This window comes from Sceloporus undulatus, chromosome 3 (genome assembly GCF_019175285.1).
Source record: "Sceloporus undulatus isolate JIND9_A2432 ecotype Alabama chromosome 3, SceUnd_v1.1, whole genome shotgun sequence".
In the NCBI taxonomy this organism is placed as follows: Eukaryota; Metazoa; Chordata; class Lepidosauria; order Squamata; family Phrynosomatidae; genus Sceloporus; species Sceloporus undulatus.
In genome coordinates, this window is record NC_056524.1 from 16590372 (window position 1) to 16613415 (window position 23044).

The following is a 23044-nucleotide window of genomic DNA, read 5'->3' on the forward strand; positions in this document are numbered from 1 at the left end:
GTTTAACTCTAGGGTCTGATGTTCACCATCACTGGCTTTTGCAGGGGGTTTAAGTGCAAAGAGATATTGTGTCTAGTGTGGCCCCTTTTCATCAGAATCAGGCAAAACTCAGCCACACCATGCCTGAAATTCTGTTTGTTCAAACTACAGTGGAACAGCATATAGATAAATCCATCTGATTCAATGGCTTTAATCTAGTCAAGGCTAACAATATAAACATGTCAGCTTAATTTAGCTGTAGTTGGTTCAGGAACCTGGCTGTTAGTAACCTGGAGATGAATTTAGTAATTGACATTATATACAGCTGGAATCCCCCCTTTTAAATATAACACACACCCTTGCAAACTAATGTCAAGTAAGCAGGAGGGAAAATTAATACCTGGCCAAGCGCCGCACGCCATTTATACCCATTACTTAGTGCAGATGGAGAATAATTCTCATTTCAATACTTTCATGAGAGAGCCCCTGGCAGGGCTCATGTGCCCGTAATTTCATTTCTTGTTCAAGATTTGCACATGATATCTGGGAAAAGTACAAGGGAAACTTCAGAGGTGGAAAATGGAATCAGTTTTGACCATTGTGCAAAAAGCCATTCATTTCCTTAGGAGGAAAGCTTTACAAGACAGTGGACCCAAAATCTTTTCAGCTTGTTCTCAGCACTCAAGGCAGCTATTCTGCAAGGAAACAGCCTCCAGGAGGTAGACTGTTCAAGCTATTGACATGCAAATGACCATGCCAAGTGTGCCACTTAGCTTCGGATTTACCTTATCTGGTAGTACAGATTTCTAGGCAGGGTAGATGTTGCTGAAGCTAGTTAAGAAACTAAGAGTGATGTATAATCCTCAATTCAATCTATCATCTGCAGGGTAACTATGGCAGGCCTGAGGGGGGGGGGGGATATTCTGCCCTTGGGACCCTCTCGGGGCCACACAGACTGCCAAAAAGCCTTCTGCATAATAAGAAAATAGAAAATGGGCAGAATACGTGTGTCTACTTTTGAAGCAAAGTAGCTTTTCATTTTAAATGGCACAGGGCATCCCACAACCTATTTGAAAAGCAAAGTGCTGCTCTTGAAAACTGCTTGGTAAAACAAGTTGTTATTTTTATACGGAGACAAAAAAGGGCAGCCTGGAGTATCTTAAGGGGTCACAGGCCATAGAAATAGCCTTGGGAGGCCCGCATTTTACACATCCCTAGTTTATTTATATAATAAACCAATAATTTATTTGGGCGAATTGGCTACACTTTTGGTTTCTTTCCAACGCCATGTCAAAACATGGCATTTGTTAAAGTCTTTGGGATTTTATTTACCTTAAATGTCCATGTACATGGGTTTTTCATTGTAGCTCTTTAAGTTATTGTAACTTTTTCTTGTATTTAATACATTTTACCCTATTATTATTATTTTATTATTAACTTTTATTTATAACACGCTATAAATTTACACAGCGCTGTACATACAATCTTTTTAATTGGACAGTTCCCTGCCCTCAGGCTTACAATCTAAAAAGACAGAACACAAAAGGAGAAGGACGTGGTGGTGGGGAAGGGGATGAGGGCCAGCAGTTCTTCTCGACCTCCGAGGCCTGGACCAAGGAAGATGGACTGGAGGGAGGGCTTGGCTTCTTAATGGATGGTTACTCTTCTTCCAGGGAGGCCTGTTGGAGTTAGCCTGCCTCTCTAGTAAGATAATACATATAAAATACATAGCAATACAGGAAATGATTCAATAAAACAGGCAACAAAAGAACATCAAATAGCAAGTGACAATTATGCAATGCCTGGGAACGCTTCTCTGAACAGGATGGTTTTTAACTCCGTTTTGAAGCTGGTTAAAGAAGTGATGGCTCTTGCTTGTGGGGGAAGAAGGTTCCAGGAATGAGGGGCAGCGAGTGAAAAGGGGCGAATCCGAGATGGGGCAGAGGAAATCCTGGGTTGGGACAGCAGACCTTGACTACCAGAATGGAGGGCCCTGGTGGGAAGGTGAGGAGAAATAAGGTCTGATAAGTAAGGAGGGGCCAGCCCATGGAGGGCTTTAAACGTCGCCAGCAGGAGCTTATACTGAATGCGGAAAGGGAGGTGGAGCCAGTGAAGGGATGCCAACACAGGAGAGATGTGGTTAGAGTGGTGGGCGGAAGTGATAATGCGTGCAGCTGAGTGCTGGACAGAAATTAAGGGACGGAGGTGAGAAAGAGGAAACCTAGCCAGGAGGATGTTACAGTAATGAAGTCGTGAGACCACTAGGGCATGGACCAGATCTTCGCAGTAGAGGTGGAGAGGTATGGTCAGATTTTGGCAATATTGTATAGAAAGAATCTACAAGCCTTGGCTGTGGTCTGGATCTACGGGATACATGACAGAGAAGAATCAAAGATAAAACCAAGACTCTGGGCTTGCTGGACTGGTTGAATAGAAATGTTGTCCACAGAGACAGAAAAGGAGTGTTGAAGGGTGAACTTAGGAGGAAAGACAAGAAGCTCCGTCTTGGACATGTTGAGCTTCAAACGCCAATGGCGCATCCACTGCGAGACAGCTGTGAGGCAAGATGAAACTTGCTGTTCAAGCCTTGGAGAAAGGTTGGGGGTGGAAAGATAGAACTGGGTGTCATCGGCATACAGATGGTAGGAAAAACCAAAAGAGCTAATGAGTTTACCTAAGGACAGTGTGTAGAGAGAAAACAGAAGGGGACACAGAACAGAGCCCTGGGGAACTCCAACAAATAAAGGAACAGGAGAAGAAGTCTGACCGCCTGCAACCACTGCAAAAGATCTGCCGGACAAATAAGATCGAAACCAGTCGAGAACAGAGTCTGAGAACCCAAGGTCAGAAAGTATATCAACTAGAAGACAGTGATCAACGGTGTCAAAGGCTGCAGACAAATCAAGGATGAGAACAGAGTAAAGGCCATTAGCCTTGGCCTGTAAAAGGTCATTCGAGATCTTAGTGAGAACTGTCTCTGTAGAATGCCTTGGGCAGAAACCAGACTGAAAGGGACTGAGGATGGAGTTGGCTTCAAGAAACTCAAGACAGTGAGAATAAACAACCCGTTCCAAAACTTTAGAAAGAAAGGGAAGAAGAGAAATCGGGCGATAGCTAGACAAAAAGGAGGGGTCAAGAAGTTTTTTTTCAGAATTGGGGAAATGAGAGCATGTTTGAAGTCCGACGGGAAGGAGCCTGTAGAGAGAGAGAGAGATTGAAGATATGGAGAAGTGAGGGCAGAAAAGAGGGAGCTATAGAAATTAGAAGACGAGTAGGAATCGGATCAAGATAATAGGTTGCAGGTTTACAAGAGTTCAGAAGTGTAGAGAGTTCATCCAAAGAAGCAGGAGGAAACACAGAAATTTTTTTAGCCAAGGGCGATAGAAGATTATGAGCAGAAGAAGAATCGGGATGGACTATCTCAGAGCGAATAGTGGTAATCTTTGAGATGAAATAATTAGCAAAGTCATTAGGAGAGAATGATGAAGAGGCAGGAGGAGAGGGAGGTTTAAGCAATGTGTTGAAGGTGGAGAATAAATGCTGCGGGCGCCTCTCATTGGCGGAGATCAATGATTTGTAATAATTCTGTTTTGCCATAGACAAGGCGCGTGAGAAAGAAGAAAGAGTAAATTTGTAATGGATAAAATCAGACCACTGTTTGGACTTTCTCCACCGATGTTCGGCCGCTCTAGAGCAGGACCGGAGAAACTTGATGATGGGGGTAAGCCAGGGCTGAGGCCTAGTCTTAGAGGAAGAAGTGCGTACAGAGACAGGGGCAAAGCGGTCAAGAGTCGAGGAAAGAGTGGAGTTAAATAAAGACATTGTAGAGTCAGCAGAATCCCCAAGATTTAGGGAAGAGAGAGATGAATCCAGGGTCTGACCAAGATGGTTAGAGTTAACAGATTGAAGATCACAAAAATAGCGTTGAACAGTGTGACGAGGGGGTGGAGTATAAGTGATCGCAAAGGAGATTAAGTGATGATCAGATAGTGGAAAGTCAAGTGCCAGGTAGTCAGAAATGGTGCAGTTTGCAGCAAGAACTAGGTCAAGACAGTGACCAAGAGAATGAGTTGAAGAGTTGGAATGTGGTTGGAGGCCAAAAGAAGATAGGAGAGAGTTAAAGAGAGACATTGTAGGGTTATTGGAATCATCAACATGGATATTAAAGTCACCTAGGATCAAAGTGGGGACTGAATCTGAAAGAAAGAATGTCAGCCATGATTCAAAGTCTGAGAGGAACTGGGTGGCAGAACCAGGAGGGCGATAGATAACTGCAACCCAGAGCTGTAAAGGAGAAAAGAGTCTAATGGGATGAAACTCAAAGGAAGAGTAATGATAGCTGGGGGGAAATGATAGAACTTGAAACTGGCAGGAGTTAGATAGCAAGATACCCTGTTTAAATTATTTTATTGTTTTGGTCAGGAATGCTTTAAGCTATTTATTGTCATTGTCTCCTCATTCTTCTCCTTATTTATACCCAACCTTCCCCCAAAATTGGGATTCAAGACAGTTAACATGTATTTACGTGTTTTACACATACAGTGCACTGAAATACTATAATAAAGGGCAGCATATTTGGAGGGCTAGTGTGGTTTAGTGGCTTGAGTGTTGAACTACGACTCTGGACACCAGGGTTCAATTTCCAGCTCAACCATGTAATCCACTGGATGACCTTGGGTAGGTCACATGCTCTCAGCCCCAGGGAAAGGCAGTGGTAAACCACCTCTGAATAAATCTTAGCAAGAAAACCCCATGATAGGTTCGCGTTAGGGTCGCCATAAATAGGAAACAACTTTGAAGGCACACAACAATAACATCAGCAACAACAATAACAAAAATATTTTGATAAATAAAATGCAGTTACAGTGCACCTGTCTCATACGCGGGCATGCCTTATGCTGGAAGCTGCATCAGAAGAAGCACTGCCGCACACTGGAAAAAGTAATGGCACGTACGCCACTGTGTGCCACTGTGGGAATGAGCCCCATTGTCTTTAATAGGGCTCAAGCATACGTGGAATTCCCTTACGTGGTGGGGTTCAGAACAGATTCCCCACATAAGAGAAGGGACCAATGTATTAAATTTACTTGTCCATGGCAATGTGTCCCACAATTATTATTATTATTATTATTATTATTATTATTATTATTATTATTATTATTATTATATAGCGCGGTAGATTTGCACAGCGCTGTACATAAAAACAACAAATATAAAAGAGCAAACCTGTCTATGGCGTACAATCTAAGAAATGATAGGATAATACATATAAAACACATAGCAATACAGGAAATGGTTCAGTAAAACAGGCAACAAAAAGAACATCAGATAGCAAGTGACAATCACGCAATGTCTGGGAACGCTTCCTTGAACAGGATGGTCTTCAACTCCGTTTTGAAGCTGGTTAAAGAAGTGATGGTCCTTGCTCGCGAGGGAAGAAGGTTCTAGGAGTGAGGGGCAGCAAGTGAAAAGGGGTGAATCCGAGATGGGGCAGAGGAAATCCTGGGCTGGGACAGCAGACCTTGACTACCAGAACGGAGGGCCCTGGTGGGAAGGTGAGGAGAAAGAAGGTCTGATAAATAAGGGGGGGGGCAGCCCATGGAGGACTTTAAACGTCGCCAGCAGGAGCTTATACTGAATACGGAAAGGGAGGGGGAGCCAGTGAAGGGATGCCAACGAAGGAGAGATGTGGTCAGAGCGGTGGCAGATGTGATAATGCGTGCAGCTGAGTGCTGGACAGAAATTAAGGGACGGAGGTGAGAAAGAGGAAACCTAGCCAGGAGGATGTTACAGTAATCAAGTCGTGAGACCACTAGGGCATGGACCAGAATCTTGGCAGTAGAGGTGGAGAGATATGGTCGGATTTTGGCAATGTTGTATAAAAAGAATCTACAAGCCTTGTCTGTGGTCTGGATCTGAAGGATATCAGAAATGCTTCCAGAAAGACAGAGGACATGGGAAAAAAAAGAGAGAGGATGGACAGCCGTAAAAAGACTTAGTGAAAAGGAATTTCGCAATCAAAGGCTTTGTTAATTGAAGTACCACTGTACTGTATATCAAAGAATCAGTTCCCAAATGCCTGTTGGGATGGAAAAGTCTTCACATGACAGTGAAAAGACAGCAAGGTGGGAGCAAGCCTAGATTCTTAAGGAAGGGAAATCCAGAGAGTAGGAACAGCCATAGAGAAAGCTGGAATACTGGAATACAGTGCACTTGCCCCATACACGGGCTTGACATATGTGGACTCAAGCTCATGCAGACAGCAAGCCCCGGGCATTAAAATGGTGCACATGCTCATGGCACGCACACAGCGCTGCTTGCACGAGTGTGCAGCCATAGCAAACAATGAGACTTGAGGTCCCACATTTTCCCCTATATGTGGGGAAGGAGTCCGGAATCAATCCCCCACGTATACAAAGGGTCCACTGTAGTGCATCCAGTTCTAGGTACTATAATTCAGAAAATAGATTGACAAGATGAAGCATATTCAGAGGAGGGCAACCAAAATGGTGAAGGGTCTGAAAACCATGTTTTATGAGGAGAGACTTACGGAGCTGGGTACTGTATGTGTAGCCTGGAGAAGAGAAGGTTAAGAGGTGATATGACAGCTCCGTTTTAACATCTGAAGGGATGTCATATTGAGGACGGAACACGCTTTTTTTCTGTTGCTCCAGAGACTAGGGCCCAGAGCAATGGGTTCAAGTTATAGGAAAAGAGATTCCACCTCAACATTAGGAAGAACATACTGACAGTAAAAACTGTTCAACAGTGGAATACACTCCCTTGGAGAGTGGTGGAGTCTCCTCCTGTGGAAGTTTTTAAACAGAGGCTGAATGCCATCTGTCGGGGGTGCTTTGATTGTGATTTCCTGCATGGCAGGGTATTGGACTGGATGGCCCTTGTGGTCTCTTTCAACTCTATGATTATATGATTCTAAATCTCATACATTTCTACCTAATGGTCCTGTGAAAGCTATGGGATTGAGAGAAGCACCTTGCCCAAAGATCTAAGTATTCATGTGGGACATGACAGCTCTTCATATATGCAACTGAATGACATTCATTTAACTAATAGAAGTAAAGTTACCCACCATAAAGAATAATAAAAAAACATATGGGAGGCTATTAAAAGTACAGTCTTGATAGCAGAGTTTTCAAAGATTCTGTGCCTGTGCCAGATTTCTTTTCAATGGCAGTCGGATGCCTTGGAGCACTGCATGTCCAGAAAATCAGGTTCTTCATCCACAGTTGGCAGAGGGAAAGACAGATGCATTCATTTTGCCAGCTGTAATTCTTATATTAAATCTTCTATGAAAGGAATAGCAAAAAAGAGCAACTGGATTCTTTAACAAGAACTGCAGATGTTGCCTGTTAGGGAATGAATATTCTATTCCACCCTGTGGTTTGATTGAAGAGAATCTCAACATATTCTCGTGTTGTGACCTATGCACGTGCTTTGGGAAAGAAAAGATGGGTGCGTGAGTTTCCTTCCTGTTTCTTCTCCCATGCCCACACTGAGTTAGACTGAAACAGAACAGTGGATTGGCAATTCATTTCCAGTGCAGGGTACCCAGTGCGCGGATGGCTTGTTTGCCTGCTCACTTCACCTCTCGAGTACCACAACCACCCTGTTAACATGGCACAAGTTTGCTTTTTGTTACAGTGACAAGCCAATTACACTGATAGGCTCCCCAAGTTTTACTCAGTTTCTCCTGGAATTTATGCTGGGGAAATGGAAGAAAATTGTATAATGATCATGTGTGCTGGGTATCAAGCTAGCCAGCATTTAGATAAGTATTTATAGCTGCTGCTGGAAGTACTAATTACATGCTAATTACAAGTAGACTAGAATACTGCAATTTTCATTGAAAATGAGAGAGTGACACAGTTGTTAAAATTTGTGCTGAGGCTCCATATTAACAATTAGCTGTTTAGGAGATGCTGAAGAGGCAGACAAAAAAGGACACAAATTTTGTTTTATAACCCATTTCTGTTTTGATTTGCCTGTAAATGAGCACATTCGGAAACCTTTTCACAACTAAGGGTGGGATGGGCGACTAGTGCTGACTGAGAAATTTTGTCCAAAAGAACAGTTTCTGTCCATGCATTGCTTTCCTTTACACCAGTTGTACCCTTCCACTGGAGTACTGTCCAATTCCAACTGCCAATGCTGTGGCTTCTGATGAAGAGAACAGCAAGTAGACAAATGGATAGTGAGAGTCCCTCTGTCCACTCCAGTTGCCACTGCTATGGCCTCTGAAGGAGAGAAGAGCAACCATCTGCTAGACCTAGTCCTCTGTCCCACTCTTGTTGCCATTCCCTTGTGTGTCATGTTTTATTCAATTGCAGCCTGAGGGCAAGGAAGTGTCAAATTAACAATTTGTAAGCCTCTGGGGGAGCCTTTTTGGTTGAAGGGCAAAGTATATGCTATAAAATCAGTCAATCAGGGAAGCTGCTGCTGCTGCTGCTGCTGCTGCTGCTGCTGATATCCCACATTTTCCCCAAAATTGGAACTCAAAGAGACGTATAGTTTAAAAGCACAATACAATTAAAAACATACAAAAGTTACCCTTAAAATAAAATTGAATTATTACAATAATAAAACAAATCACTTGTTAAAAAATAGAAAACAATTTTAAAAAGATTAAAGCACTTAAAAACCATACACTTTAAAATAGTAGTTTCAACATTGTTTCCTTCCTCTTTGAAGGAATGTACAATAACATCCAAATCACAAAACAGTGATACCTTAACTGAGCCGGCCAAAATGCACAAAATACATGTTGCAAGCTTTTAAAGCTCCATTGGCTCCTTCATCAGGCAAAATTCTTAAAAATCACACAGGAGAAAAAAAAATATGATGATGTTGGTCACCGGTCTGGATTTTGTCAAGAATAATTCCCTAGAACACTTTCCATAAACAGCTGGAGAAAACTGCACTGAATTGTGCTGTTGCATTCTTCTTCCTGATTCAGTTTCATGGTTTTTAAAGGAAACATTTTCCCTGCGTGGAAACAAATAAAATTGAATACTCTTCCCTTCTTTTACCTGACCCTATCCATTAACTAGAGAAGGATCTACTACTGGAAGTTTATTTCTGCCAGAAAGAAGGTAGCTCCAAATGGCCCAGCCATTGTCCAGCAAAGTAAGGGGTGTTTCCATTCATTCCTGTTTTCTAGTTAAAGCTTCCATTTCTATTGCTGTGAGCTACCAGAGGGAAAAAATAATATGAAGAATATATGCTTTCCACTTCAGGATGAAATCACTAGCATGAGAGTAGTTAAAACTGGGGGCGGCGGGGGGGGTGTATCAGGAAAACACCACTAGAGGAGTTAGTTTTATTTATTTTGTTTCTTTTTATGCAGCTTTTTCTGACAGAATCAAGGTGGCTGGAAGCAATTAAAACTGTTCCAGATAGATAGATAGATAGATAGATAGATAGATAGACAGACAGAGAAAGAAATCCTAGAATCATAGATTTGGAAGAGACCACAATAGTCTAGACTAATTCCCCACCAAGAAGGAATACACGATGGAAACATTCCTGGGAGATGCCCATCCAACCTCTGTTTAAGAGCCTCCAAAGAAAACAAGTTCAAATGGCTCTTATTGTTAGCTCTAACTAAAGTCAACATATGATATTACTGGGATTTGTTATTGTTATTTACCTTTAAGTTGCCTTTGACTTACGGCTTCCCTGCCATTGGGTTTCCTTGGCAGAATTTATCTTGCCCTTGCCCTCCTCTAAATCTGAGACAGTGTAGCTTGCCCAAGGTCACCCAATGAGTTTCTATGGCAGAGAGATGGATTAAAACCAGGATTTCCCACAGTCCTAAGCCAGCACTCAAACCACTATACAACACTGGCTCCTATGTTTATTTACCAGTCAACAGTTGATTCAGTTGATCTCTAAATGGGCCTAACCAGGACTCAGATCATTGTTAAACTCTATTTAAACTCAAGATTTAAAAATGATTTAAAACATACCCAGTAGAGAGGGAAGAAATAAATGACACAAGCTTTCAAGACAATAGACCCAGATTCTACCCTGGAGGCATCTCCAGGTGGTACTAAGAGAGAACCAGATCTGAAACTCAAGAGATCTGCTAAAGACAGAGGCAGAATGGCAGACTAGCTACTGTGAAGCATGCAGATTTATTCCATGTCATCTGTATCTTATCATTTGTCATATTCACAACAAAGCCTCGGCTGTAAACATCTGCAATATCTACAATTTACAGACAAGATTGTATAGCATTCTGTTTGACTGCCTCCAGATGAATGGCTCTGTATTTATATTTCAGGCAGATTATTAGCAATGGATATCCCCCCATAGGTTTTACAGTTCTCTATTTCTGTCCCTTCTACTACTCCTTTTTTTCATTCTCTGTCTTTTTTTCTCCTTCTTTTTCAGTTGCATCCAGCCAAACTCTTGTTTTCACAAAAGCCAAACTCAATTTATTTTTATTTATTTGATTTATCCCCCACTTCTCTCTCTCATGGGACCCATATGAGTTTGTTTGATGTCTATAAGCTCGTGGTTACACCATTGAAAGGATGGAGAATCCACTCTTCAATTGATGTGGCTACTCCCAGAGTTGCTCCATTTTGAACTGGATCTCTACCAGTGCTGATAAACTGAAGGGATAGAGTCCAGTATTGGTCTGTCTCACATTGAAGCAGCTGTAGGAAGAAGTAAAAACAGAAGTGCATTCACCACCCGCATAGCAGAGAATCCCCTGGCCATCCGTAGCACCAGCCATCCTCTGTTTACTCACTGTTTGCCTTTTGTTCCCTTCCACCCTCTCTACTGTAATGTCTTCAGCTTTCTCATCTATCAGTATTAGGGCATGTCTACATAGACCAAATATACCGGTTTCCCTCCCCCCTTGTGTTACTCTGTCCGGACAACGTAGGGCCAAAGGCCCAACTCGATTACTAACTTTTCTACATATGGGAAGGGCAGTCCTGCAGTAATTTTGAGCTAGACAGGCAGACAGATAGGAATGATTGTGTTGTCAAAGAAATTTACATGTAAGGAGAATGTGTGAAATATTTCTCTCTTTTTTAAAAAAAGAAAGAAAAAGATTTATGTGATTTACACTTTCCAGGCTGAACACGGAAACAGATGCAAATCTGCACATTTCAAGGTTTATGATGAATTCCACAGTAGGGAAAAAACAGATTGGAAAATAGGCACACAGATATACACACACACACCAAAAAACAAACAAACAACAACCTGCATAATCTTCTACAGTATTCACAAACCAGCTTCAGCCAATGGATGACATTCATTCCTTGATTTGAAAAATATGCATAAAAACCCAAATGGATTCCCCTCCTCCTGTAAAAGTAATCCACAGAGAACTGACACAGAATAGACTTGGAGATAGAAAAAAGGAGAAAATTAGTGGAAATGGGTTTGACAAAGCAACCCACTGTTATTCATGCGAAGGTAGTGCCCTGAAGCAGATACTACTTAGAGTTCTGGTGTTTCAAAATGCTGACAAATGAGCCTGCAAGATGGCTGCTTAAAATGTTGTAAATTTTGTGTGAGTTACATTATATATTATCTGAGTTGTATTCTAGAGAAATTATAACAAGAGAACGAGGAAATTGTTGACTTCAAACAAACTCATATGGGCCCCATGAGAGAGAGAAGTGAGATACACATTAAATAAATACAAATAAAGTGAGTACCTTTAAATAAAATCAGCCATGAACTCTTTCATGGCTTGACCAAACCCCATTTCTCTTCACCAATATGAACATAAAAATGCTGCTTTGCCTTACCCAGTATGTATCAGGATTACTGAAATACAGTGAGCCCTTGGTATCTGTTAGGGTTTACTGAAAGTGATCTTCACAATATGCCTACTTCAAAGCCATTTAAAGACCAATACTTTTCCCCTCATGTGTCAAAGTTTTGGTGCCTATGTTTTCTGGAGAGCAACTGCAGTAGTTATAGGGTCGTAGTTTGTACCCTAGATGCCAGAAAAAGCGCTGGGGGGGGGGAGGAACCAGCTTTAGGTGGAATTCTACATTTGATTTTGAAAATTTGAAAAGTATTTATGTTCAGTAGAGCCATCATGGTGCAGTAATTTGAATGCTAGACTAAGACTTTCAGTGACCAAGGTTCAGATCTCCACTTGGTCATGGAGACTTACTGGGTGGCCTTGGGCATGTCACTCTCTCTCATTTTTGAAGGCAATGGTCAGGGAGGGGGAGCCAAAATGAAACCATTATATCCCATATAAGAATTATGCTCTCCGATCATTTTCCTTCATTCCTTATTGCATTGCAGAGAGTGAAGCGCTGAAAATTGTTCATACCCAGAGCTCTTTTATTTTCTGTGTTCACATTTCCTCGGTCCCCTGTTTCTTTGGATGCCTAAACTCAGTGCTTAGCTAAAGCTAAAGTTATTTCTCAGTGCTTAGCTAAAGTTTTAAGTCACTGAACTGCTAGAAATGTGGTGACTGAAGGAAAATTTCATGGGGTGGAGACAGATTTCTTATTTGGAGGGGGGCGGAGACAATGCTCTCATTTTGTCCCCGCCATAGTGACACCTCTGGCAATGGCAAAGCCCTTGTGAACAAATCTTGCCAAGAAGACCCTACATAGATTCACCATAAAGCAGTGGCATGAAGTTACGATAGCTATAACTTGATGTTCAATAACACAAAGTGCAGCCGGGTCAAATGCTACTTCAGAGTATATATTCACTTTTTTTCCTTTTTTTGGCCGGTGGAAGGGTGATCTGAACCCCAAAGTAGACAGAGAAGTCATGGCAGATTTCCCAGGCTTGTTTTGTGGGAACAAAGGAGAGGGCCTTCTTAGTGGTTGCTTCCAGATTTTGGAACTCCCTCACTGCAGAGGGTGCATCCTTGCTGTCCTTCCACCAGCTGGTCAAAACATTTTTATGGCATCAGGATTTTCAAAACTGAGTAGAGTAGTGTTTTAATCCTGTACAGTGCTGTTTTTAAGGTCTGTGTATGGTCTTTAAATGGTTTTTAATGTTTAATGTTTTAACTTTACAAATTGTTCAATCCTTTTAAAATAATTCCTATATTTATACTTCTTAGTGCTCTTGTTTAGTTTTATTCCGTATTGTTTTCAAATATATTGTTAGCTGCTGAGTCCCATTACTGGGAGAAAGTTTGGATATAAATGAAATAAATAAATAAGTAAATGCTGTCCAGGGTCTGCGTGTTGTCATCCCCTGCTCTGTCCCATTGATACCTCTCACAATTTACAGTTTGTGTACTGGGAAACAGAGATATGCTAAAGCTTGGGAAAGTTGCTACTACTACTATGACTGGTCTTCAGCTTCTACAAGCGAAATGCGGCACTGAAGGAGAGTTCTACAAATACCATGGACCAACAAAAAGACAAATAAATGGGTCTTTGAGCAAATCAGGCTTGAAGTCTCTTGAGAAGCCAAGAGGGCTAAACTAAGGCCATTGTACTTTGGCCATACCATGAGACATTTTATTACACTGGGAGAGATGATACTGTGCTGATTTAAAGTGGAAGCTAGTAGGAAAAGAAGAAGATAGCAATATTGGTGGACTGATTTAATCCAAGGAAGCTACAGCCCTGAGTTTGCAAGACTTAAGCAGGGGAGTTGATGACTGGGAGTCTTTAAGGATTCTCTTTATAGAGTCACCTTAAGTTGAAGTTAATTTAATAGCACATAAGAAAAACAAAGTCTTCCAATGTAATTTCTTTCCTAAGCACTGAAAGCAGCACAACAACATAGTCCAGCCTTGACTGTGTTAATTACTGATTCTACGGTTGTCCATCTCCTGTCCAAGCCTGCCAATCCTTACTTGCTGTTTTGAATGTGCCCTGCCATTGGTCACTAATGTTCACTCCCTAATCTCTTGGCTTCAGTATTTTGTGCATAACCCACTACCATCCAAGATGGAGTGCTTTCCTCATTCACTTTGCTACATTTAATGCCTCCAGCTCATTATGAGTCTTCCATAAATAGGCCTTCTGCTCTGTATGATACAGCTGGGATATGCAGTGCTATCTAGTGATGGTTGATTTATATGTTATTTTAATGTATTCAGGGCAAGGCACTTTGTTGCATTAGATAAAATAAAGACTGAGTGTTGTTTCGTTTTTAGTGGTCTTTGGGGAGAAAGAAAATCTATCTTTAGCCTTTGAAGGCAGTTCCGTTGTTGCTTGTTCTGCATTACCAAATTTGTAAATAAGATAGTTTATGCGCTCTTCAATTCTCAGAAGGTATATAAAACATCCCCTGGAATAGACCAGTCAAATACAGACAGGGAAGCTTGCCCACTCTTGAGCTGCTGCAGGTAACCTCTGGCTATGACTCAAAATACTAATAGATAAATAAGTCAATAACCCACAGTCTCTGCTCCTGTTTGAATTATAAACATGTATTGGTTTTATATCCCTTTAACTGTTACAATTCCCTCCCACCCCAACCCCCCAAAAAACAACCTCAGAGTCCTGGGAGTTGTAGTTTGGAAAGGAATCTGAGAAGTTTTTTTCTTGTGGCGATCACAAGGGTATCTTTCTTAGAATTACAGTTTCCAGGATTCATTGAGAAGAGGAAACAGCCGTTAACCCAGTTTAATCCAGTGGCATGGCTATGAGTTCTGTAATACTATTTGAGTGCCAAGTTGAATCCAAGACAAGGCTCCTGTAACTTTAATCCTTAACAGATTTTGAAGCAGAATGAAGCACTATAAAGCTCCATCAAGGATGGGTCTACAGTTTGCCAGAATATTCTGAAGTGCCCCCAGAGTATTCTGTGCCCAAATTCCCCATGAATTCACCCCTTACCTGCTCTCTTTTGCTGCAGGTTTTGGGCTCTCGCAGCAAAGACTAGCAGTTGCATTTGTGCATGGTTCCTGTTTGTCAGCTGCTGCTGCTGCTGTTATCGGAATGAGGCACCCAACCACACTATCAATACTGGGTACTTTGTTCTGACCTCAAAATAAATTTGGCAGTGCTGAGTAGCTCACAGAGACTGCCACTGCCATTGCTGAAAAAGAGCCAAAAACCCTGTAGCAAAAGGTAAACAAAAGAATCTTGTAGCACCTTTGAGATCAACTGAAAGAAAGAAGTTGGTAGCGTGAGCTTTCGTAGACTTGAGTCTACTTTCTTAGATACAGTCCAGAGACAGATCTGTATAAGCAGGCTGTGTGAGAGAATAGCAATAGAAATGCAAAACTTGTGCTTATGAAGATGAGGTGACAAGTTCCGTTTGAATGACTGTCACTGGGGGATAAGTCAGGAGGAAGGATCTTGCCTAAAGCCAATCTCTCTGAGTAGATAACTATAGGAATGGTGGTGGAAATATTGGAATATAGTGTGGGAACCAGAAAGGAGATGTGATGAACTGGCCAAGAAAGCCCTGATGACTCTGGGGGGTTAGGTAGTGCTATAACGTGTTTAGTGTGTCAGGAAACTATTGTCTTTGTTCAGTCCTCTATTCATGGGCTAGAATTTGTGATTATTTCCTTCTATTCTTCTTTCCAATCTTCCTTTGTAGTTTGTTGTTGTTGAAAGACTGCTGTTCCAATATGGAATCCCAGGAAGATTGAAGTGTTGTGCAGTCAGTTTTTGTGTACAGTATTCCCATTTCTACTGTCTGATTTATGTCCATTTATTATCAGCCAGAGAGATCGGCCTGTTTGCCCAATGCAGAGTGATGAAAGGCATTGCTGACAGAGCATGGCATATATCATATTGAAGGATGAGCAAATGAAAGTCCCGCTAATATTGTGAGTGATATCATTAGGTTCTGATGGGCACAATTAGCATCTGGGTTTGTGGCAAGGTCTTGTTTCCATGTGCACATCTATGTTGTGTGTCCTCCTGTAGGTAAGTAACCATTTGAGATTGGGAGGTTTTAACTCTGAATGAGGCCATTTTACACTCATTGCCCTGTCCAAAATGAAAATGATTTTATTATGACAGGGATGACTGGAATCCTGACGGTCGTTTCCAGCCTCGGTAGAGCTATTCAACCTATTGTTAAATTGTGAGTGAACACATAAGTAAATCCTATTGATTCAATGGCTCTACTCTCACATTAATAACAATAATAACGTGTCAGCTTTTAAAAAGTAAATGCATATTTGGCTTGGAACTATTTTGACTGTTGTCATATGTAACAAATTCCCATTTATTCTGAGTAAGAACAAATTCCTTGTCAAATTAGAGGCTTACATCAGTAATTATATAAATGATATGTTTATTTACAGGCTGAAGTCACATTTAACTTATTTTCTGTGATGCAGGTTTGTTTAAAAAGAAGGAAAGGGGGCACTTACTTCTGTTTCATTATGTCAGTCTCTAATTTACTGTGCTAAGGTAGATGAATGTGCTGTTAGTGTTTAAAAGACGTCTTATTCTCTGTGGATAATAAAATTGCCCCTTATTATTCTGATGCCTTTACATGTGCCTGCTGTGTTCATATGCAGTGTTGTGTATGTGGTGGGGGCGACCCTCCAACACATTAGCATAGATGAGAGCTTTCTTTTTCATAGTTTAGATAATGAGCCTTCTTTAATGAAGAAGAATAGTGAATAAAATTGATTTCTTTGTTGCTTTACTGGGGGATGGTGGCGAGATATAGAATTCAGAAATAAATAAACCTATGAATTGATGTTTAGCTGAATGAGCAATTTGATTATGTATGCAATCATAATTATGGTTGTCAGGGACGAAACTGAAGTCCGCCTAATCAAGTCTTCATTAATGAGATCTGAAACTCTCCACAGTGGGAAATCTCAAATTGTGCACTTGGGGTGCAATTCTTTACCCATATTAACTGGAAATAAGCTCCACTGAATAGTGTAGGACAAGTTGGTAGTAAGCCTCTCTCCTGAACACAAGAATGATTTACCTGAAACAGCTACATTTTTTGAAGATTCATGCACAGTGTGTTGCCCCATATCCAGCCCCTTCCCAAATTCAAGGACCAGTAAAGGTATTGAGCAGCCCTGATCCTGATATTACAGAAGGACAGAGCTGCATGTCATCAGTGCATTGATGATACTTTGCCCCAAAATCCTCCCAGAAGATTCATGTAGATAGTAAATGACATTGGGAACAAAATGATAGCCTGGGGAAACATATCAAAAAACAAGGGGTAAAAGCATAGTTAACCAGTCTTACCTTCTAAAACCAGTTCTACATATAGGACAAAAACCAACATCTATCTAACAGAAACATAACTGTGGTCAGTGTTATGGTCGCTTTTTTCCTTTACTTTTTCTTTTTCTTTTTCTTTTTTTTTTTACAAAAGTTACCCTCCAGGCCAACCAACACCTATTCAGTTCCATAACCAAAGCAAAAACTTTGATTCGAATGGGTCTAGATAACAGTATTTTCCCAAGATCAGTGTTTGCCTCTGGCCTTCAGCTATCCTCTCAAGAACTTTTGTTACAAAGGAGATTTTTTTTTTTTTTTGCCAGATCAGTTCTACCAGCAGTAAAGAGAGAAGGGGTAGATATATGGGCCCAAGGTCTACACATGGAACATTAAATTGTGGTTTAGCTTTACATGTTAATCTATTGATGGGTAGTGGCTCAAGTTCCCCCTCTTCTTAGTTCAGCTCTCGTCTTATATACTTCCTCGGTGCCTTTAAGTAGGTCTTTTGCATTCTCTTTGTAGACTCTCACTCCTGAGTAGAGCCTCAGCCGTATGGTCTCGCATTCTAACACAATTAGTCTTCCTGTGTCTAAACAGAGTTGTAGGATAAGCAAAGGGATTCAGGAAGGAAGGTGTAGTTTGAAATTGTGTAGAAGGGATCCCTTGAGGCTTTCATGCCAAACATTAATGCAACAGGTTGATCCATGTCTTCTTAAGCATTGGAGTTTTCTGTGGATACCAGATCCTTCTTTTCTGAAGAGGTTTCTGAAGAAGTTTGGATCATCTAGCCTGACAGAACCACCGGGTGAATTATATAGAACAGTGACCTGTGTGCTTTATCCAGTTTTCAGCATCACACATTGCAAAGTGGATGGCTTCATTCTTTGGTGCAAGTAGTAACTTTATATAACACACAAGTTCTTATCTCCTAGTGTCTTTATATAACACCCTATGGGAAGATGGAATTTAAATGTATTGAACTAAATCTATTGTTAAACCAGTTCAGTTATCACAATTACAGAAAATAATTTCCCCCCTCTTTCTTACAGGCCTCATAACCACAACTTCAAGAAAACTGGATCGTGAACAGCAGGCAGAACATTTTCTTGAGGTAAGATGCTCTAAAACAGGTGAGCACACTTAGCTTTTGGATTTTACTTTGGTGTTTTACTAGAACCTCATGTTTATGTGTTCTCCAAGGAAGCCCTTCTCTCTACCCTCATCCTTCCTTCCCTTGGATGTACCAATTTTTTTCTTTTTCTTTTGAGGTCTGAGTGCATCTTAAGAAGTATACTGAAATTTGAAACCCACAAAGATGGTATAATTAAAGTCTTAAAAGTGCTGCTAGATTCCTTTCCCTGAACTTGGCAAATGGTAATCCAGCTACAAACCATGATTGCAGTCCCTCATGTGGAGTATAGTATATATAAAACCTCGCTAGTCCAGCTGGGATGTAATGGTAAAGGTGTTTTTACAAGTTCCTACCACAGCTTGAAAGTTAGGTTTTTTGACTCTAGATGTCAGAATCATCTCAAGAGTCTTTGACTGGAGGATTTGGGTATTATGCTCTAAAAAGAAAACTTTTCTAGGCTTCAATTTTCATAATTCAATTCATCAAACAACTATGATTCCAAGGGAATATGTCTTTTGTGCAGGATTTAATTGTCTCCAAACAAGGTAATGGAAGCTTATAGGTTTTTGCCATATATGAGCCCAGTGGGGACTATGCTAGCAAAAGAGCACAAACTGTTGTACCAGCACAAGGATTGTATTGGCTGCTCACACACATTTTTGGCTTGTTGGGTTGCTTTTTGACAACTGTTAAGCTCTTGGTGCCAATTGCATGGTGAGTTGCACAGCTGTGAGGTCTAGTGTAACAATCCTGATGGATAATTGCATTGGTGTAAAAAAGTATACATGACCTTGACTTCAGTTCATTTACTTGAAAGAGGCTGAATATGTAAATCTACAGTGCTAAATAAATAAATAAATAATATAAATGTTTCACTTGGTGCCTCGTTTCTGACCTCAGAGGGATCGACTTGTGGTGGCGGGTGGCATATCAATACTGCGTAGACAACCGCCCAGCATCACTCTGGATTGCACAGGTAACAGGGGGAATTTGGGCCAGCTATGGGGCCAGAATATTCCAGAGGCAGTACTCTGGCTAGTGTAGACCCAGGATCACTGTAAGCTGAATCTGATTTCATGGCACATAACAAAAACAGAGAATACTGTACTGCTTTGCAACATGTAAAAACAAATTAAATCAGTTTTAAAAAGTTAAAAATCTACTAAAACAATTAAAACCATATTCATGTACAGATTAGATAAAGTCATTAGACTAACAGTGCTTTAATAAAAAGTCATATTTTATCTTGATACCAAAATTAAGTTAATGTCAGTGCTAAGCAGGCTTTTAAATAGTGTACATTCCACAACTGGACTGTTATATGGTATCTGTCTGCTGTTCTGATCAGCAGTTTGGCTGCTGCATTTTGCACTAGTTGCAGCTTCCAAGTTGCCTTCAGGGGAAACCCCAAGCGCACAGTACAGTAGGATCATCAGGAAGTTACCAGTGTGTGAACTACTGTAGCTATGTTATTTGTTTTCAGGAGAAATGAGAGTTATTCAGTGCAAAATTTGCATGTGCAAAAACCAGATTTTTCTGTACAGAAAATAGCATTTTTTCCTCAAAAAAAATTTTTTTTGCACAGAAATGTTTCCTGTGCAGAAAATGCATAACAAGGTGCAAAGCAGTCACATGTAAATTTTGCACAGACTAAGTAGCCACTTACAGCATTTTTGTACAGAATCATAGAGTTGGAAGAGACCTCAAGGGCCATCCAGTCCAACCCAGAATTAGCTATTTCTTTTGCAAAGCAACCACGTGCACAGAATAAAACGTGAGAGTGACTGATCCACAAATCCCTATTGGGATTCTGTTTCAGTTTAATGGTGATCGTCTGGCTCATTACAGCATTCAGGCACTACTCCAGCATCTGTACTGCCATTTCAACCCCAGAATTTGTCTTCCTCTGATGATTGTTTCGGCTTTTCTCCAGACTATACAGTCTCCTTTTCCAGTAAACCAGGAAAGAGAGGAAGTCAGAGCCCATGAGGTCAAGAAGGAGGTTATGAAGTAATTGGTCTTGAGTCAAACCAACACAACTCAATAATCTTATAAATCTGTGTTATAATTGGTTTCTGGAAATGTCTGTTTTTAAAATTCTTGTTGTGGTTGCTTATTTTTCACTGCTCAAGAAAAGCAACCATCTAAAATTGAGTCACCACAAAAGCACAGATGCTAATGAGAACTCTTAGGGCCTTCATCTATTTTGTGGGCTTTGGACATACAAATTAAACACAGCAATCTGAGTATTTCCTGAGAATGCCCACTATTTTTAAAAAATAAAAATGGTATCTATTTTTAATTGGGGAAGAAGTTGCAGCATAGGTGACTCATTACACTTGGAATTTATTCACTGAGTAAGATTGATTTACACACTGCTAATGAGGAATTTGATATTTTGGAGTAATAGGATGGAGAAGAACACAAATCTCACTGTCGTAGGCTATTTGAATGTGGAATAGCCTGGAAGGCTCATGCTGTTGTATACTGCAGCTTCAACACCTTCCAATACTAGTAGATGCCAGAATATGGACAGGCAGCTGCAAAGAATAGAGAACCATAGTGGCCTCCCCAACCCTCATTTCCACATTTAGAACCCATTAACCTTTGCCCATTTGACATCATGTTTCTTAATAATAAAAAACAAACAGACTGTTGACAGTTTAGCACTGAGTTGTCTGAAGGGGAAGTGTTTCATTTATGACATTTTGAGAGCATTTTATGAACTGTTTGACTCTTAATGTGTTTAATTAACCTCCTGGGGAAACCATTAATTGACAATATATAACCACAATCTCCCCCAGTAGAGCCACTTTAGCCCTTTGGAATTATTTCACACTTTTCCTCCAGCTAGAGCTTGAATAGCATGAAAAGAGAATAAAATTGGCTCCCTGTGAAAAGGGTATCTGACTGAAGACTGAACTAAATGCTTCCGTTTTCCGCTGTCATGGTGTGTGCATGGATAGATAGGCGGGACAGTGGCATTGACGGGGCCCCATGAGTATGGAGATCTTTTAATTATGTCTTGAAATAAGTCTGCCCTCATTTCCTCTAAATTTGATGGTGACATAATATAACCAAAGGTCTTCCTTTTGCCTATTCATAACAATCAGCATGAACCCTGAGATGAACAAAAGAGGTGGAACTGCACAAGCAAAAGAGGAGGTAGTGTGAGAAAGCTGAATTTGCAGGGAGACAGTATCACAGTTCACTGCGGCGACACTTTTGGTGAGCTTTTCATGGGAGCCTCAAGATAACTTTCCCAGGATAGCTCAACCTCTCAGATCCATCTGGTTTTTACATGGGAAAAGGGTAGCTTTCTTTTTTGTCCAGGTTTTTGTCAGTTTTTAGTATTTGTTTAGGCCAGCCTTGAAAATGATGTGTTTATGTATATGTGCATGTATGTGCCTTCATGTTACCTATAGACCTATGACAATGTCCTGCATTTCATGGAGTTTTCTTGGGCAAGGAATACTCAGAGGTGGTTCTGCCAGTTCTGTCATCTGAAATTTAGCCTACAGCACCTGATATTCTTTGGCAGTCTTCATTCAAATAGTAACCAGAGCTGACCCTGCTTAGCTTCCAATATCAGACAGGATATGGTGCTTTTTAGGATATTTAGGCTTGCCTTGAAGATAGGTTGGAAATAATTATTAGGCTTCAAAACCTTTTACTACCCAGGATAAATGTTGATATTTTAATAATAATAATAATAATAATAATAATAATAATAATAATAATTTATTTGTATCCCACTTCTCCCACAGGATCAAGGCGGCTTACAATAGATATTTAGAATAATTATAGACACATTTCCATCAATTTGATTCAGAAACAGTCTACCAGTAATGTTTATTGTTAGAGGATGCATTAATGTTCAATGATATTCTTAAAGATTATAAAATGACTCATAACATTTGCTAAAGAATATTGCATTGGTTTAAAATTTCATGTATGCATTCAGATAAACTTAATCTTCACACTCCAAGTGGATATCTTTATCTCTGTATCTTGTTGTTAAATGTCATCAAATTGGCTTCAGCCTATGATGAACCTATGAATGAGAGACATCCAAGACATTCTGTCATCAACAGTCCAGCTCATGTCTTGAAGACTCAGAGTTGTTGTGGCTTCCCTCTTTTTCTACTGCCTCCCACACCCAGGCATTATTGTCTTTTCTATTGATTCATATCGTCTCATAGTATGGTCAAAGTATGATAGCCTCAGTTTGGTCATATTGGCTACTAGAGAGAGAGCAGGCTTGATATGTTCTAGGACAATGATATTCAAACTGATAGTCTTTGTACTGGTGCTGGTCCATGAGCCATTGGCTGGCAGACCCTGGCAAGTTTCTAGGAAAGAAAGAAACACTTGTACCCAGTGGTAACAAATTTGTTGCTTGTACCCGGCATGTCAGAAAATAATAATAATTACTGGTCCCCCAGATAAACCCAAGAAGCACTGCTCTAGGGTCCATTTATTAGTCATTTCAGCAATGCATGATATCCATAAAGCTTTCTTCACTGTCCAGTATCACAACTATAAATAGAAATCTATATTTATTACCTATGTCTCCATCAAAATAAAACAATGTTTTAGGGACTAGAGGATAAACCCAGTTATTCTTCAAATCTTTTCTGGGAAAGACGCTACAATTGTAGGCAGAAAGTTTCACTGCAGATTCTGATGGCTGCCCACCAAATGTTTTTGGCCCTCTTTACAACCAGGCATTTGAGACACACATAAGTGAAGGTGTCCTCTTAGATGTATTCTACTTAGTATTTCATCTTCATGA

General features: G+C 40.5%; 1 protein-coding gene across 1 annotated transcript in view; it reads left to right on the forward strand.

Moving 5' to 3' along the window:
* The window catches only part of FAT3 (FAT atypical cadherin 3), a 643096-nt gene that overhangs the window by 388404 nt on the left and 231648 nt on the right, over positions 1 to 23044 (forward strand). The window contains 1 exon segment of the mRNA XM_042457261.1: positions 18167 to 18228. Within this exon segment, the coding sequence (XP_042313195.1) occupies positions 18167 to 18228 (62 nt within the window).